Source organism: Nuphar pumila, chromosome 3, assembly GCF_984573655.1.
Source record: "Nuphar pumila chromosome 3, dmNupPumi1.hap1.1, whole genome shotgun sequence".
NCBI classification, from domain to species: domain Eukaryota; kingdom Viridiplantae; phylum Streptophyta; class Magnoliopsida; order Nymphaeales; family Nymphaeaceae; genus Nuphar; species Nuphar pumila.
In genome coordinates, this window is record NC_143251.1 from 138,626,242 (window position 1) to 138,642,281 (window position 16,040).

Consider the following 16,040-nt stretch of genomic DNA (forward strand, 5'->3'; position numbering starts at 1 on the left):
CATACATATTTTTACCTCAAAGCACATCGCATTCGACCGTATTAGTGTGAAACACACGCACAGATCTACAAGACATTTTAGTCCAATATGATATCCATCAGTCATGCTATACAGGTATGATATATTCTCACAAACAATCATAATGCAACACCGCTACGTAGGCGTGATGTATCATAAAAAAAACTAACTGTTTGTAGTCGTGAGGTGTCATTCCTCTAAATAGTCTAACTAACGATTTGTAGGCGTATAAGTCAACCACCTAAAAGTTAATCATTTGTAGGTGTGGCATGTCATTTACCTGCATAAGCATCATAATCATAAGGGTCTAGGTTGGACAAAATTCATACGTAATTTCATTAATAAACTTTTACTACAAGATCCGTACTGGAAAATAAAAAGTCTTACCCGAACTTATTAAAGTGTTTATTTGCTAATTCTCTACCTAACCCGTCATGATGAAAATAAAAATGGTTCTCTAGTTTCATTGCTACTAGTGAGGCAGCTTGGGTTGTTGTTGCTAACTTTCCTTCGCGGTTCGCTTCTTCAGATCTGCTTCCTTCTTGCGACAAACTCTGGCGAAATGTCCCATCTTTCCGCAATAGAAACAACCTCCAGTGTCTCGAGGGCATTGTTGTCCCGAATGACCATAATTACACTTCGAGCATTTACGACTAGACGATCGATATAGCTTGATTCCTTTGCCTTGCTTTTGTTTCTTAGATGGGGATCCCTGCATTATATCCTTGGCAAGTTGGCATTTGCTAACTTCCTTACTACCAACTGACTTTTTGTTCTGAAAATCTTTAACTTGCTTCCCTTGTTCCAATCCTTGTGTGGCCAGATGCCACTTATCGTACTTTCGCTTATGGCGACATTCTTTCCCTGAATGGTCCACGTTACCACAGAAAGAGCAAACAATAGAATTTCGGGGGTACAATAGATTAGGGGTAACTTCATGGTTATCCATCTGTTTATCGCACTGACCCTGAAAGGTGTTCTCGCAAGCCACACTATGACTCAAGTTTTGGACCATAGATTGGAGATGAATAACAGCTCCGGTCAAAATATTTATTGCCTCGCTCATCTCATTATACGACATCTAAATCGAAGCAAAATATTTTAATCAAATTAAGTACAAAACAACAAAATCAATAGTACTTACTGTGCGATGCAGATGTCGGATGGTCAAGAATCACTATTTTCCCTGTCGCTCTGATACCAAGTTGTAACGCCCCAAAAATCCAAGACTTGTAACTTTTTAGAATAGTTTAGGAAGCTTTGAAATCATACAATAATCAGAGTTTAAATAATAGTTCAGCGGAAAATGATATTTTTTAAAACCACAAGTCAATGGATCTTGAGCACATTACAGCGTAAACTTTCCTTTTGTCAAATCTCGCACAACCATTGAAATCAAATGGTTTAGAAACAGAGTTTCAATAATTGAGAATTCGTTTGTTGAAACCAAGAAGAAGCTTACTAAAACAGTTTTATTAACTCACGGTTTAATAAAAGAGAAATTTTGAAACACACATTATACAGAATTTACCAACATGTCCTCAGGAGCGAAACGTCAGGGAAAGAGCTCTATCTTGACCTCATCACGCCATCGTGTCATCGCAGACTGTATTACCTATCCAAAACCTGCCCATAAAATGGGTCAGTTTCACTAAAAACTGGTAGGTGCACAGACAGGACAATATATAACATAATTAAGCAGAATAATTTAATATGTCAAGTAGACAGACAATTATATAGCAATTTAATTTCAACAGATTCATAGAGCAAACTATCATGAGCATAATGCTAAAATTATTACTAGCATCTTACTGGCACAAGTAAGCTAACTATTACAAGCAAAGCACTGCACAAGAAAGTTAACTAGCAAAATACAATGCTTCATCAACCACACACACAATTTCATAAGTATTGAACCTGTTGTACCCTATAACTTTCATACGTGCATAACTGAACACATTGTGTGATCGGATTTAAATTATGTTTCGATATTAACTGGCCAAGCGGGTACGCACAAGGCACGACTCTAGAAACAGCCTAGACTGATCCGGGGGTTTATTATGCTATGTATTTTATGATAACCCGGATAGCTGACTGAGTCCGCACCTAAGGGGACGGTCGGTGACCAAGAGAGAAATCCCCAAAGCAGCATAAACAATGGATGCATCCCAAACATGGAGAGCTACCACCTAGGATAATTATGATAGTCTCATTTCCCTAACTCCGATGACTGGGGAAGCCGAGTCTTTTGCTCGTAACTGCCATTAATGGCCTGTCCATCGAAGTTTTGTACCTTCTTGTCCTCTCTCCTGACAGGAGTCAGCGATTCGAATGAGTACATCAGGGGTAGTTAACTGAAGACTCATTCTACATACTCTGGTCTTTCGACCAACTCGAGTATCTTGCCGGTGAAGGCGAAAACATCACTTATTTAGGTAATCACAACATTTTGTTATTTGCACTCATCGAGGTTGCCACAACCTACTCATCCAATCATCGCAACGTAAGAAGACGTATTTGTCAAAAAGTACGATCGTACTTGTTAAAAGTACGACTACGATGAAAGGGAAATGGTTCCACAAGAGAAACCCCAACAGATATTATCTGCAAAAGAATTAATACAACACATCATGGCAAGATAAGTCTTGAATTCACTTCAACAACATTTTTCATATTTCATGATGCAAGGTCATCTCGGACCTCTCGTCCGATCAACAAAGTACTTAACATGTTGTGCATGTCTAAAAGTACGCTATACTGAACCAGGGAGGTCTGTGGGCTTCTCAAGAGGAATACCCAACACACAACTTCATAACAATTCAAAGAATATAGGAGTGCTCATTTGGCACGATTCGTCCTTAAAATCCATAATGCCACATTAAGTCATTCACGCAAGGCACAACACTATCAATCTTACATCCAAAATTTATCTTAGTATCTACATGTGATACTAGATTGATAAATAAAGAATGGGTCCTTCATCAGAACCCCCACTCATTCATATGCTCATGCCCCTGATCGAGGTTATACAAAATGAGCCGCCACTTGAATCAAGGTTATAAAACATTTCTCCCAATTGTGTGGACTTGGGAGGGGCCAAATGTGACTTCGCAATCCTACAAGACCTAAAACTTAACTTTGCAAAAGTTGTGCAATTTGAAGAGCACTGGGTTGACAGAAGGAAACTCGCTTTTAAAGAACTACAACGCACAAACACAACTTCTAGTGTTTTTGAAAACAAGTGATATCAGGATAGGCACAAGACTACGTTTATGTAAGTACATATTTACCATAAATATGAGCATATGCAGGTTATAACCTGACAACAAGCAACTCTTGACTTGCAATGCCGCACATCGAGCGAAACGCACATAAGTAACACACGAGGTACCGAAACCATACCTTGACCAGTTAGATAGGCAAACACATAAGGTCATAAGTAATACACGAGACACGAAGTCGTACCTCACTCAAAGGAAACATGCAAGAAAAATGTATGCAAGCAAACAAGGGCATATGTATTTCAAGAAATACGAAACCACACCTCAACTCATAAGCAACCATGCAAAATAATAATCGAAGAATGAAATTGTACATCAACCCATAGGAACGTACAGGCAAGTATATATGCAAGCAATTAAGGGCATAAGTAATGCAAAAAGTACGAAACCACCTTCAACCACATAAGCAAATACGCAAATTAATACTCGAAGAGTACAACCGTACCCGAACTCATAATTATGCAGACAAGAAAATATGCAATGCAGAAGCAATATAAATTTAAGTATATCCAGCATGGACATCTTAATTATTTTAACTTAATTAGGTTCATCAATTGCCTTTTGTGCGATTTTACCCTACCTTGGGATGTCGTGCAGCTGCGTACGCCTACGCGTGAGGATAATACGAGGATCGGGCCGCGGAACACGAACGGGACCTATTGCAACAATCTGCAAGAGAGTGAAACAGATATTCAATTATGCTAATATAATTAATGGTGCAACGGGGCAAGGGTAGGATTAGGCGGCACGGAGTGATCCCCCGACTACCGACGACAACGGGGCGGCAGGGAATGAGCCAAAGTAAAAAATATAGCGAGGCGGCAGGGGGCGAGCCCCTGCAGACAGCACTGAAGCGGCAGGGGTCGCACCCCTGCCGACAACACTGAAGCGGCAGGGGTCGCACCCCTGCCAACGACAGTGAAATGGCAGGGGCTAGCCCCTGCCGACAGCACTAAAGCGGCAGGGGTCGCACCCCTGCCGACGGCAGCGAAGCGGCAGGGGTCGCACCCCTGGCGACGGCAGCGAATCGACAGGGGTTGAGCCCCTGCCGACGGTGGCGAATCGGCAGGGGTCGAGCCCCTGCCGATGGCAGCAAAACAGCAGGAGAGGCAGCCCCTGCCGTCAGCACCGAAGGGGCAGGGGACTAGCCCCTGCCGACGAGAGAGGGATCGGGCCGGCAGGAGCCATCAGCCTCCTGCCGACCCCTTCGCAGATCATGGCAGAGGGGAGGGTGACAGGGGCCAAAGGCCCCTGTCGGGCTTGAAAAGAAATGTCAGGGGCCATCGGCCCCTGCTGGGTTTTAAAAGAAGAGGGGTCGGGAGACAGGGGGACGACCGACCTCTTGTCGGTCGCCCGATCTCCCACAAGGAAGAGAAAAGGGGGGGTCCGCAGGGGCCATTGGCCCCTGCCGGCACTCCGACGCACCCCAAAAGAGAGAAGGGGACGACAGGGGCCCTGTAGGCCCCCTGTCGGGTCTCCAATGGGCAAGGAGGGAGATGGGAGGGCGCGGCAGGGGCCGTGCGCCGCCTGCCGGCGTCCTGGCGAGGTGACAGAGAGGGAGATGGGAGGGGGAGGAGGAGAAGGTGGAGTGGCGTACCTGGGAGCGGTGGTCGGCGTCGGCGTGGGGCGCAGTGACGGCGGCCGTGGCGAGCGCAGAGAAGGAGGAGGGGATCGTCGCAAGGAGATCGAGGGCGGCGTGCACAGGGAAGGTGGGGGCGTCGATCGGGGTTGCCGACGAGGTTGTCGCCTGCAGGGAACGAGAAGGGGGGTGGGGCATCGATCCTCCCCTCCCGCAACGCTCTTAAAGAGCTCGGGGAGGGGCGACAAAAGGGGAAACCCCGATGGGTTTTCCTTATCGGGTCGAATGCGCGGTGGGGGGTGCGGCGCACAGGGGGGTTTTGTTTTAAACAAAACCTCTCCTGCGTCGGGTTATGAAACCCTAAAGATGACGGGCCCGGGTCGGGTCTGGACCCGACCCGCCCCGGGTCCGATAATTTTTTTTTGCGGGTTTTACATTTTATATATAGAAAATACATTGTCTTATAAATTATAATTTAACATGGATACCAAGAGCAAAATTGTAACACATGTGTGCAGTCTAAAAAGAGCTATCTATGGCCTAAAACAAGCATCTCGCTCTTGGTTTGACAGCTTCTCCCTTGAGATTCAGAAGCATGGTTTTTCGCGCTCCCTTCTGGATCACTCATTATTTATTTTTAGAAGTCAGAATGTGATAACTCTATTGTTAATTTATGTTGATGATATAGTTATCACATGAAACTCTAAGGATAACATCAAAGAAGTAAAAGACTTATTAGGACAGAGGTTCAAAATGAAAGATCTCGGAGTCTTGCGCTATTTTCTCGGCATAGAAGTCGATAGCCAGGCTCATGGCTTGACTCTCACTCAGCACAAGTACACGATAGATGTTCTCAGCTAGGCAGGTATGAAAGATTGCAAACCTTTAGCAACTCCTAGTGTGCTCCACCAAAAACTAAGTACGCATGATGGAGACCTATATGAGGATCCCACCAGGTACCACAGTCTAATAGGAAAGTATCTCACATTTACTCGACCTGATATTGTTTATTCAGTCAATCAAGTGTCTCAATTTATGCATGCACCACATACTGGACATATGGAGGCAGTTAAGAGGATACTCAGATATCTGAAAGGGACCATTGGAGACGGCTTGGTATATTCTCCACAGTCGTCTGGCAAGAATGTGTGTGAACTTACTGTATATTGTGATGCAGACTGGGCAGGAGATCCTGATGAGCGAAGGTCTACGTCAGGATATTGTGTTTTTATTGGAAGAAACCTAGTCTCTTGGAGTAGTAGAAAACAAAAGGCTGTTGCTAGATCAAGCACTGAAGCTGAGTATAGATCCATAGCTGCTGCTACTGCTGAAGTCACATGGGTCATGCATTTACTAACTGAAGTAGGAGAAGCGATCTCCCCGTCTACCTTGCTGTGTGACAATCAAAGTGCTCTCAATATGTCATTCAATCCTGTACACCACAGTCGCGCAAACCAACATTTTGTGAGACAAAAGGTGGACGAAAAAGAGATTTAGCCAGAATTTGTTAACACTGAAAGACAAGTTGCAGACATTTTTACTAAGGGCTTGACAAAGGATCGCTTCTGGATGCTTAAAGGCAAGTTGTTCATGGTTCAGAACCATGATCAACTTAAGAGGGGGTGAAAAAGTGTGTTGGGTCTGGATCTTATACCAGACCCGAGTCCATCTATGTACAGTCTTCTGTGTATAACCTTTGTATACCTTTATTTTACTTCGGATCTGGATATTATACCAGACCCAGACCCAATGTACACTCAAACATATTAATATGCACTTTAGGTCACGATTTCTGAGACACAGAAATCGTGACAGCCGCATACCTCTTTTTTCTTCTATCCCCTTTCTCCTTTCTCTACAGGTTCCTGAGCAGATTCTCACACATAGTATCTTGTTGAAGATACTTTTACAATATGGACGCTCATATCATGTCAAGGGATGCAGTGGAAGTTACCTATGGCGTAGTTGTTGTTGTTGTAATGGTGACTAAGGATTATTGTCTAGATTTAAGGCATTAATATAGGTTTTCTTCTTTATATGTAATACATGTATTATTGTCCAATTCTATAATCATATTATAAAAAATAATTCCATGAGTATTATAATAAATCTATGGTTTTAAAGTAAAAAAAATTGGCTAATCTTGGATGTAATTAGAACGTCATCTAATATAACAAATTTGGCTGTTTGTACTTTGGAATTCTAAGGCTTCTTAGTTTACCTTTAATGCTTCTTACGAACGTTAGACGCGGGACGTCATAACCTATGGAACCTTGCTTGTCTCTTTTATTTCTCAAGTTGCTTCTTGATCTTGCTTACCCTTTTGGCAACCTTATTTCAGGCAGGTGGTTTAGGTGGTGGTTATGGCTCCTATGGTGTTGGTGTTGGATTATGGTTTGCATAAGGGTTACCAAAAGCGCCATAGGGAATGGGGAACCGCGCTTCTCCGAAACGTGTTTCGGAAGCGTGAAACGTGATGCTTCCGAAACGTGCTGAGAAGAGCCAAAAAAAATTGGGAAGCGCACTTTCCCCTCGCTTCACCTTTTTTTTTCTTGTTTTTCTTTGTTTTTTCCCTTTTTCGCTTCCCCCTCGCTTCCTAGGCCGCTTCTAATTCGCTTCTGAGACGATTCCTGGTTCACTTCTAAGTCGCCCCACGTTTCTCGTTTCTTAAAATTTTGGAAGTGCCTCATTTCTCGCTTCTGCTTCCCCGAGTGACAACTCTAGTTTGTATTAATGGTAATGGGTAGTGGGCGAGGTGAACATGGTGCATTGTAGTGCATGGGAGTTGTGAAGGGGTGGAGATTCTGGCCATGGAAACGGCATTGGTGGATAATGGTGGTGGTGGTGGCCATGATGACGACAACAAGGAGGCAGCAATGGTGGTGGTGATGGTAGTAGTAGCAATAGATGTACTGGTAGTAATGGTGATGTTTGGTTTTGGAAGTGGGAAGGTGGAAGAAACAACAACAGTTGTAAGTTTTAGAAATCTAGTAGCTAAAAACATGCATTGGCAACCTGAGGTCTGACCTAGCTTCTAGTTGTTGTCTAGGTTCTAAGTGAGCACCTAGGAGGGCAATTAGAAAGAAAGTGTTACATGTTTTCGTAATGTTACTTAAAACTTTTATAACCATAGTTTAGTAAGTTCTTATGATCAATTCTTTTTTCAGATCTTTGTAGAGTATCTAGCGGTTTTATTTATAAAATAAGTACAATGCCAAGGCAATTAATGCGCTATGCCTAGGCATTGTGTTGCTTTTCACTATATAACAAATTGCCGTGGACTTGGCCTAGTCTATCAGGTTAAAGCTGAAGGACTTCATGACATTAACCTTTTTTGCCTCTACCATTCTATTGATTGGAAGACCAACATGAGCTACGAAGATTGTTAACATTTCCCAGATTGCGTAGCTTGCCAGAATCAACCTCCGTACTTCAGCACTGACTTGCAAGGTAACCCATGAGCTTATTGCAAAGTAAGTTCTGGGAAGGGTAAAGTATAGATGACAGAGACAGACGGTATCAGTTATGATGAGGATGCCTTTGACTGCAAAAGTTGTGCTCAGCCTGCCAGTTATAACCGTGTATATCCTTTTGTATTTCTATCCAAATCTTATGTTCTGCTAGTTATTTTTATATAATTGATCACATACTTTAAATGCTAAACCTTGCAGAGAAGGTTGGCTCTGTCATTCTTAGTTGTGTTCCTGTGTGTGTGTGTGTGTGTGTGTGTGAGAGAGAGAGAGAGAGAGAGAGAGAGAGAGAGAGAGATTTCCATGTGATCTTTTGCCTTGATATTTTATGTGATCCCCAACTCTTTTTCTTCATGAACAGAATGTGTAATATGCAGCCATTTTTCTTAATTACCAGAGGAAGCTTTTGGCACTGCTGTCGTGTAACAAGTTTTACAATATCTTCTATCTGAATCACATCCTCATCATTTATGTGCACTTCCAATGCAACAGAAAGAAAAAGACGGGAACGTCAGCATGATGCTACTCAAGTGGGTCCCAATTCTGCCTATGCTGGTGCTTATGGTGTTGCTCCTGTAAGTTAACCTAGTATCTTATTTAACCATCTTTTTAATTATGTATTTTCCATTTTACAAATGAGTTTTCTGCTAATACAAGGCATCATTTATTCCACCGACAGTCGCAAATCTTGCCATCTTTCTTCAATTTATTGTGTTCTAAAGGTCTTTTACGGAATTGGAAAGACCTTTAAAAGCACAAAAAATTGAAGGAAAAAAATGAAATGAAAAGCTTGGTTTTTTATATTTTATGTTTTAAATTTTCAGATTTTTCTGAGAAAATTCATTTATTTTAAACTCTATCATCATTTATTTTAAATTCTATCATTACAAACCCTTTCCAAGATTATCACAAACCAATATTTTCCACTATGTTTCAGCTGGTTTACGTAGATAGTCTTATTTATCTTTGGTTTTTTTACCTAAAACAAAAAGTTACTCCCAAGTCCCCAGTAAGCCTAACTGCACTCTTGTGGGACTCAGAGAAATGACAGAACAAATTCATGTACCTTTGTTGGCTGACTGGAGAGGTATTCTGCTTATTGGATGCATATTAGTGTTAAACCAGTGATATGCCAACACATGAACCAATCTCAGCTTATAATCTAGCTTGAGTCTTATTTTCGTCTTGAGTGTCCTGACAAACTGTTGGTCACAATCCCCTTCAGTATTTCCTGCAATTCAACCGGGTTGGTATGTGGCATTTCATATGTCAGTGTCAAGTTGGAGATGTTTGGTTTATTATTGTCTATTGTCTTAGGGATTGGTATTAGGAAGAGACGTGACTGTGAGCATGTCCCTTTGTGCATCTGCTTGTATTTTTATGTAGTCTGCTTTTGCTGTTTATATTATATGCTCTTACTCCTGCATTCATATCCTTCTTTTCTTTCTGATTGCAGCTATCCCAATTGCCATATCCTGGGGGCTCAAAGGCAAGCCTTCCAGAAGCTCCCGCACCTCCAAACAACATCTTATTTGTTCAGAACCTTCCTCATGAAACAACTCCAGTGATGCTACAGATGCTCTTCTGCCAGTATCCAGGGTTCAAGGAGGTTAGAATGGTGGAGACAAAGCCTGGGATTGCTTTTGTGGAATATGGGGATGAGATGCAATCAACTGTGGCAATGCAGAGTCTTCAGGGTTTTAAGATGACTCCACAGAACACAATGGTCATCACTTATGCCAAGAAGTGAAACTCTCTTTCACCAGTGTATCATGAACGTGTTGCATGCTGGTAGGCTACACAAAACACTATCTCACCTTATCGGGCTTGTTTCCTATATGCGCTATTAGTGTTAGTCTTGTTTTTTTGTATGTTAATGATTTGAGTCGAGAATCATATTTTGATTTGTTTTTCTTGTAGTGGAACTGTGATATTTCCTTAGAAGTCATTCTGCAAGATTTTCTTAAATGTGAAAATTTTATTCCTGTGAAAGGGTACAGCATTTTGGAGACTATTCATAGCATAGATGCTTCAAGAAAGATGATGTGCATGTACCCATGCATGTTAGGCACAGCATCTGGATTTTCTTTTTCTATTGTCGTTACTGCTTTTTTCTGCCTTTCATATTGTACGAGTTTTTGGATGAGGGTGTGCTCTTATTGAATTGTTCTGATATAGCAATTGCAAAAAAGAGTGATACCGGAAGAACCCTGTAAAACATGATGCACCCTGAAGAAATACACGAACAGTAATTGTTGGTTATGTTGAGAGAAAGCTTGGTATTTCTGATAATTTTTTGTCAGAAAAGATTTCTCTGAGCAGCGGTTCTGATGAGGACAGGCTGGGATGAGAAAGAGACTTGAAATAGCATTTGGTTGTCGGCAAAGTTATACGCACTCCGATAGCACTCTGGATTGATTTTCTTGCTGCCACAAAAATTGCAACCACAGAAATGTGTTATAAAAGGTGGCTTCTGCTTCTTGTGTGTGATGTCTTCATTCTCATCAACGATGAATTTCCATTAGCCATTGAGGACATAACCAATCTCAAGGTGGATGTGTGTTTGTGAATCGGTCTTGTTGAGATTGAGAAGATAGAGGAGGGCGCTTTGATCATGTGGGTCATATTCCTATGGTCGTGATTTGATAAATGAATTCAGTGCCATCTTGGAGGATGACAAGTTAGATGGATCACAGTATTTCATCCAATTCTGAAGGAAAACGTCTGACCACTTGCAGTTCTTGATGAGAATGATGCCTGCATTGAGTGAAACCCAATTGGGGTTTTCTGCATAAACCTGAAACAGCAATGACAATCATCAATGGCGGATGATTCAAGTCTGTGTTTTTTGTTTTTGCTTTTGCTTCTGATAAAGAGGAAATGTTGGGATCTGCATTGGACACTGAGTAACAACTATGGATGGTGCATGAAGGGGGGTTACCAGATCACCCTTGTTGAACAGAAAGGGTCTAGCATGCCATGAACATGATGAGCAGTGTAGGTCATGGAACTTGAGACCTAATGGTCAACCTGTTGCTTTTCAGATGGGGCATACTTCTACATAAAAACTCAGCCTCTTGGTGGATACATGTGGTGTCTCTGCCATCTATCAGGAAACATCACCAAAGGATGCTGGGAATCAACAAATCTTGGCTACTGAAGCTAAGAGAGTGCTGAGGGCTGCCCTGCTGCTGCTAAGCAACAGCACCAGGATAGTAATTCTAAAGTTGGGAGGTGCCTAAGACCTCAGTATGCAAGGGTTCCTTTTTGTGTGTGTGCGTGCATGCAGACATGCAAATATACGATTCTTTTCTCTTTTCCCATAGCAGAGAACCTGGAAAGAGTTGACAATGCTCTTTTTGTGCAAAATCAATGCTCCAGTGTGTGTCGGACGTCATTCTATTTCTATAAAACTAAACATCTAGATCACAACTGTATGGTGAAATTTTCAAAAAATAAGTAAAAAAAACTTATAAAAATCTTGGTTCACGTTAGAAAAACTTAAAAAAACATATATATATATATATATATATATATGAGAATGAAAATTGTGCTGCCGCTTTTTTAATTAGGTCACGTTAGGACCTTCCAAAAATCATAGTTTTAAATGGTTTATGCTAGATCTGAACCATTATATTATCATTGCTTATTTATTAAGAATTAATCTTTGTTTTGAATTAATTTGATGAAAAAAGTGAATATTTTATCATCAATTTTTAGTACAATATCAACAATTGATTTTTTTAACCTCTTTAAAATACACATCTGAGTGTAAAGATGCTTAATGAGAAAACATGTTTTCTATTGAATGAACAATGTTAGACATGACTAATGGTTCAGATATAACATAAAACACCTAAAACTATGATTTTTGGAAGGTCAACCTGTCCTAACAAGAAAAGGGCACAATTCTCTCTCTCTCTCTCTCTCTCTCTCTATATATATATATATATATATATATATTAGAAAGATTGTTTGAGCTACCAGAATTCTAATTCCGGCGACCGGCTGTGGATTTCCTCTGGTTTTCTGGTTTTGGTTTGGCATTGGTTGATCACATCTACCAGAGGTAGACGCTGTAGTCAAGTTGATTGGTCTGGGTGGTCACTGGCAGCTTCCATTGCCGGTGCACTCCAATGAAGCTCCAGCAATGATTCCCTTGACGTGTTCAGGCTTCCTCTGGATGCTACTCGCCGGCAGTCAGTGCATGAACATGGCCTGAACCTTGCAAACTTCAGTTCCTACTCTTCCTCTGCTAACTCCGGTGACCTCGCCAGAATTCCTTGGTCGTTAGCCCCTCAGTTAGGCAGCTTCGACACACCCGTGTGTGCACAGCAGGCCCTTCAGCCCACTGCACACAGGGTGGTGCGTGCATTGGATGGCTCTTCAGCCCGCACACACGTTCCCCTGCAGTGCCTGTAGCTGCTCAACCCACAGCATGCAAAAACATGTTTACTTTTTAGCGGCACTTTGTCCCAGTTCTGCTGGAACCTTTAGCAGCTCTTTGAAACACTGCTAAAAGCCAAATGAGGGCATGCATGACATTCCATTTTATGCTTTTAGTGGCGTTTTGAAGCGCCACTAAAGGTCCCAACAGAATTGTGATCTCTTTTTGTCCATTTTTGGAATTTTTGTGCATTGACCGTCCATCACGCGGACAATAAACAGTCAGCACGCTTGAACTCGGGTTGAGCACCTATGGATTGAGCAGCTACCAATCACTATATATATATTGGAACTATAATATGTATATCACTAAAATATGTTTGTTGGTTTTTCTCCTTTCCCCTTCCCTTCTTTTCCCTCCCACCCACCTCCACCACCAGCCTCCAAAGAGTTCCGGTCCCATCCTTAATTGCTCATGCCCTAATTGTAGAACCCTCGTCAAGCGAATGATTCAATCGATGGGAACAGAAACAGGGTCGACTCAGTGTGCAATGCAAAGAAAGGGAGCTCGGCATGTAGGCCAGAGGAGGTCTCGATTTCGATCGAGATTCCAGCCAGGGGGTTCAACGTCTAGGGATGTCAAGCAAGGAGGAGAGGCAGCTCGGTGCTAGGCAGATTTGAGTCCCCTGATCTAATTGGGGTTCTGACAGAGAAGCTAGAGTGGCTCCTCTCTGTAGAGCCACTGAACCATGTGGAGGCAAAGCGGCAGAAGCGAGAGAAGCTGAACCAGGAAGGGGAGGACGTCTGATGGGAAAGGATGGCAGGGACGCAGGGGAAGAAAGAGGGGTTACACAGGAGCATCGGACGGTTCCTGGTGGTTCAAACCATTATACATATTTTAGTGGTATGCATATTCTAGTATATATATAGGCCGGGCCATGTCAGCCCATGGCTGAGCCCACTAGAAGCCCAGTTCAGGCCGGGGTTGGATCTAAAATGAAGGCCCAGGCCCAGCCCATAGATGGCCGGAACAGGCTAGGCCCATGGGTCTAGCGGGCTGATGCCCGCCTCTTCCTCAAGCATCAGCAATATAATCAAAAATCAATATTTCAAAACAAAAAAGATAACTGAATGCAAATAACATTTATTTGGAATTTCTCAAACTTAGTTATTGCTGAAATTAGAGCTAATCATATAACCCAGACATTCTACATCAGCTAATGAAAATCCACAATATCCATCCAATCGTTTCCGCTTTAGCTGTAGAAAGCAACTGAGCCACTCAATTTAGAAGTTGGGGATTCTAACGCTCAAGTGCTCAGCAATTACTTGTTCCACCAAAATCAAAGAGGTAAAGAATCTGTGGAACATCTGACACTTACAAGAAATTTAATACATTTAAATGGAAATGCTATAAATACAAAACTCCATCTCTCTACCGTGTTTGTTCTTATCACACAATTTCTTCTGACAAGCCAAATCATCATGTTGGCTGTTTCTGTCAACTGTAGTAGCACCTGAACCTTTCCTCAGCAAGTAAGCCCCTTCAGTTGTGCTCAGTTCTTAATTATTATTTATGATAACTGAATGTTACTTGAATGACGTACCGCATTCGTATCTGATCGACATTGTACACTATGTATTCATTGTATAACAAGCTACCCTGAAAGAAAAGCAATCGTTAACAATTAAATTACAAGTTTGGCAGATGGTAATTTACGTATAGCCACCTAACATATGGTGAAATTAAGTTTAACCGCTTACATTAGTAAAGTTTTAAGATAGCCGCCTAACGTTTGGAGAAATTGCTCAGACAGCCTCCTCTGTTAGTTCCCGTCAAACTAACTTTAGTTAAACTTTAACCCTTCTTAGTTAATTGCAGTAAATGACATTTTCAACCTTTATCTTTTTTGAAATAATTGGAAGCTAAAAAACTCAAAGCTCTAAAAAAAAAAAAAAGCCATTTTTGGACAATGCAAAATTTTCGTCATTTTCTTCTTGACATGGATCTAACAGGTTTATATTCAAACAATGTGAGAAAAGGAGGGAGAGAGAGAACTCTTACCATCTCTCTTTTTTCCCCAAATCCTAGCCCTAAATTCCTCTCTCTCTCTCTCTCTCTCTCTCTCTCTCCAATGATCAGCCACGTCACCTCCGTCCAATGACAGCTAGGTTTAATCAGGCATTTCAGCTGTCGATTATCATGATGGTTATGGTGCTCATAGGCTTCTTCTTGATCGGGTTCCTCTTCTTCATCAGTGTTCTTGCCCGTTAGCTACAAAAAGATTACTATTTTGATTCTGCATGTCCATGCTTCAGATTTATTATGATTGGGAAATCTGTAGGAAGGGCTCACTGCTAACCTCTTCCAAGAAAAAGCCCTATCCTAATTTTGGGTTTTAACGCTGCATTTGGATGGACATAAATGGAAGGGTAGAAGTGTATTTTGTACATCAAACATGACGGTTTCCATTTTCACCTTTCACAAAGAGTAACTCAGGCAGCTATCTGAGCAATGTCTACAAACGTTAGGCACCTATCTTAAAAGTTTAAAAAGTCAAGCGGTTAAGTAATTTTGGCATACCTTAGGCTGCTAAACCTAAATTACCCAAAAGTTTTCATAATAAATAGGCACACCTTTGGGCCATTCTGCTCCTTTGGTTTGCCAAGGGGAACCAGAACCCCATTATCAAGCTCTCTAAACTCCGAGGGATCAGGTGCTGTTGTTCCAATACCTTTTGTGCTGCAAGACAAATCCATCAAGACCAGGTACAAAAGTATGTGCATTTGCTATAAAATCATGCCTTATGAATTGCCGTTACAAATCAAAATTTGCAAATTTATCTAATCCAACTGTATCACAGTCGATATAAGAAATGCTGTGATCTGAAGCTACAAGTTAAATTTGCACAAAAGGTATATGCATATCACTGACGTAAAAGATAAAGACATGTAAAAACATAAGAAAAAGAAAAGATTAATTCAACTTTCCCATTTGCGCCAGGGTCTTCCCATGTATAAAATCTACATGTTATATAGGTTCAGTTTAAAGCATTTATCATAACTTGCTAGCAACTTTCGTACAAAAAATTCCAGCTGTATTACACTGCATGTAAGATATTGGCAAGTCAACAAAAGACTAAAATACAACATAACAAGTAACATAAAGACAATAGAGTTTCTCTAAAAGGCAGGCTCAAGAGAATGGAGATGTCAAAATGACCATCATGTTCTTCCTTTCCATAATGCATGGATAACCACAGGACCATGGGTCCCCCACAGAAGTCAACAAGACAATCTACATTG

At 41.6% G+C, this 16,040-nt stretch overlaps 2 protein-coding genes across 3 annotated transcripts in view; one reads left to right on the plus strand and one right to left on the minus strand.

Moving 5' to 3' along the window:
* The window catches only part of LOC149844046 (U1 small nuclear ribonucleoprotein A-like), a 53,754-nt gene extending 43,348 nt beyond the window's left edge, over positions 1-10,406 (plus strand). The window contains exons 4-5 of the mRNA XM_090000281.1: positions 8,841-8,923; positions 9,805-10,406. Of these exons, the coding sequence (XP_089856407.1) occupies positions 8,841-8,923; positions 9,805-10,098 (377 nt within the window). The 3' untranslated portion in view covers positions 10,099-10,406. The remainder of the gene's footprint in view (positions 1-8,840; positions 8,924-9,804) is intronic.
* A 3,471-nt stretch (positions 10,407-13,877) lies between these two features.
* Positions 13,878-16,040, minus strand: part of PARP2 (poly(ADP-ribose) polymerase) — a 48,054-nt gene continuing 45,891 nt past the window's right edge. Inside the window, exons 17-18 of one of the 2 annotated variants that reach the window (XM_090000282.1) lie at positions 15,372-15,477; positions 13,878-14,397 (exon numbers count right to left, since the gene is read on the minus strand). In XM_090000282.1, the coding sequence (XP_089856408.1) occupies positions 14,305-14,397; positions 15,372-15,477 (199 nt within the window). In that variant the 3' untranslated portion in view covers positions 13,878-14,304. Of the gene's footprint in view, positions 14,398-15,371; positions 15,478-15,860; positions 16,033-16,040 lie in introns of those variants that run through there. The other variant, XM_090000283.1, reaches the window with a different exon arrangement.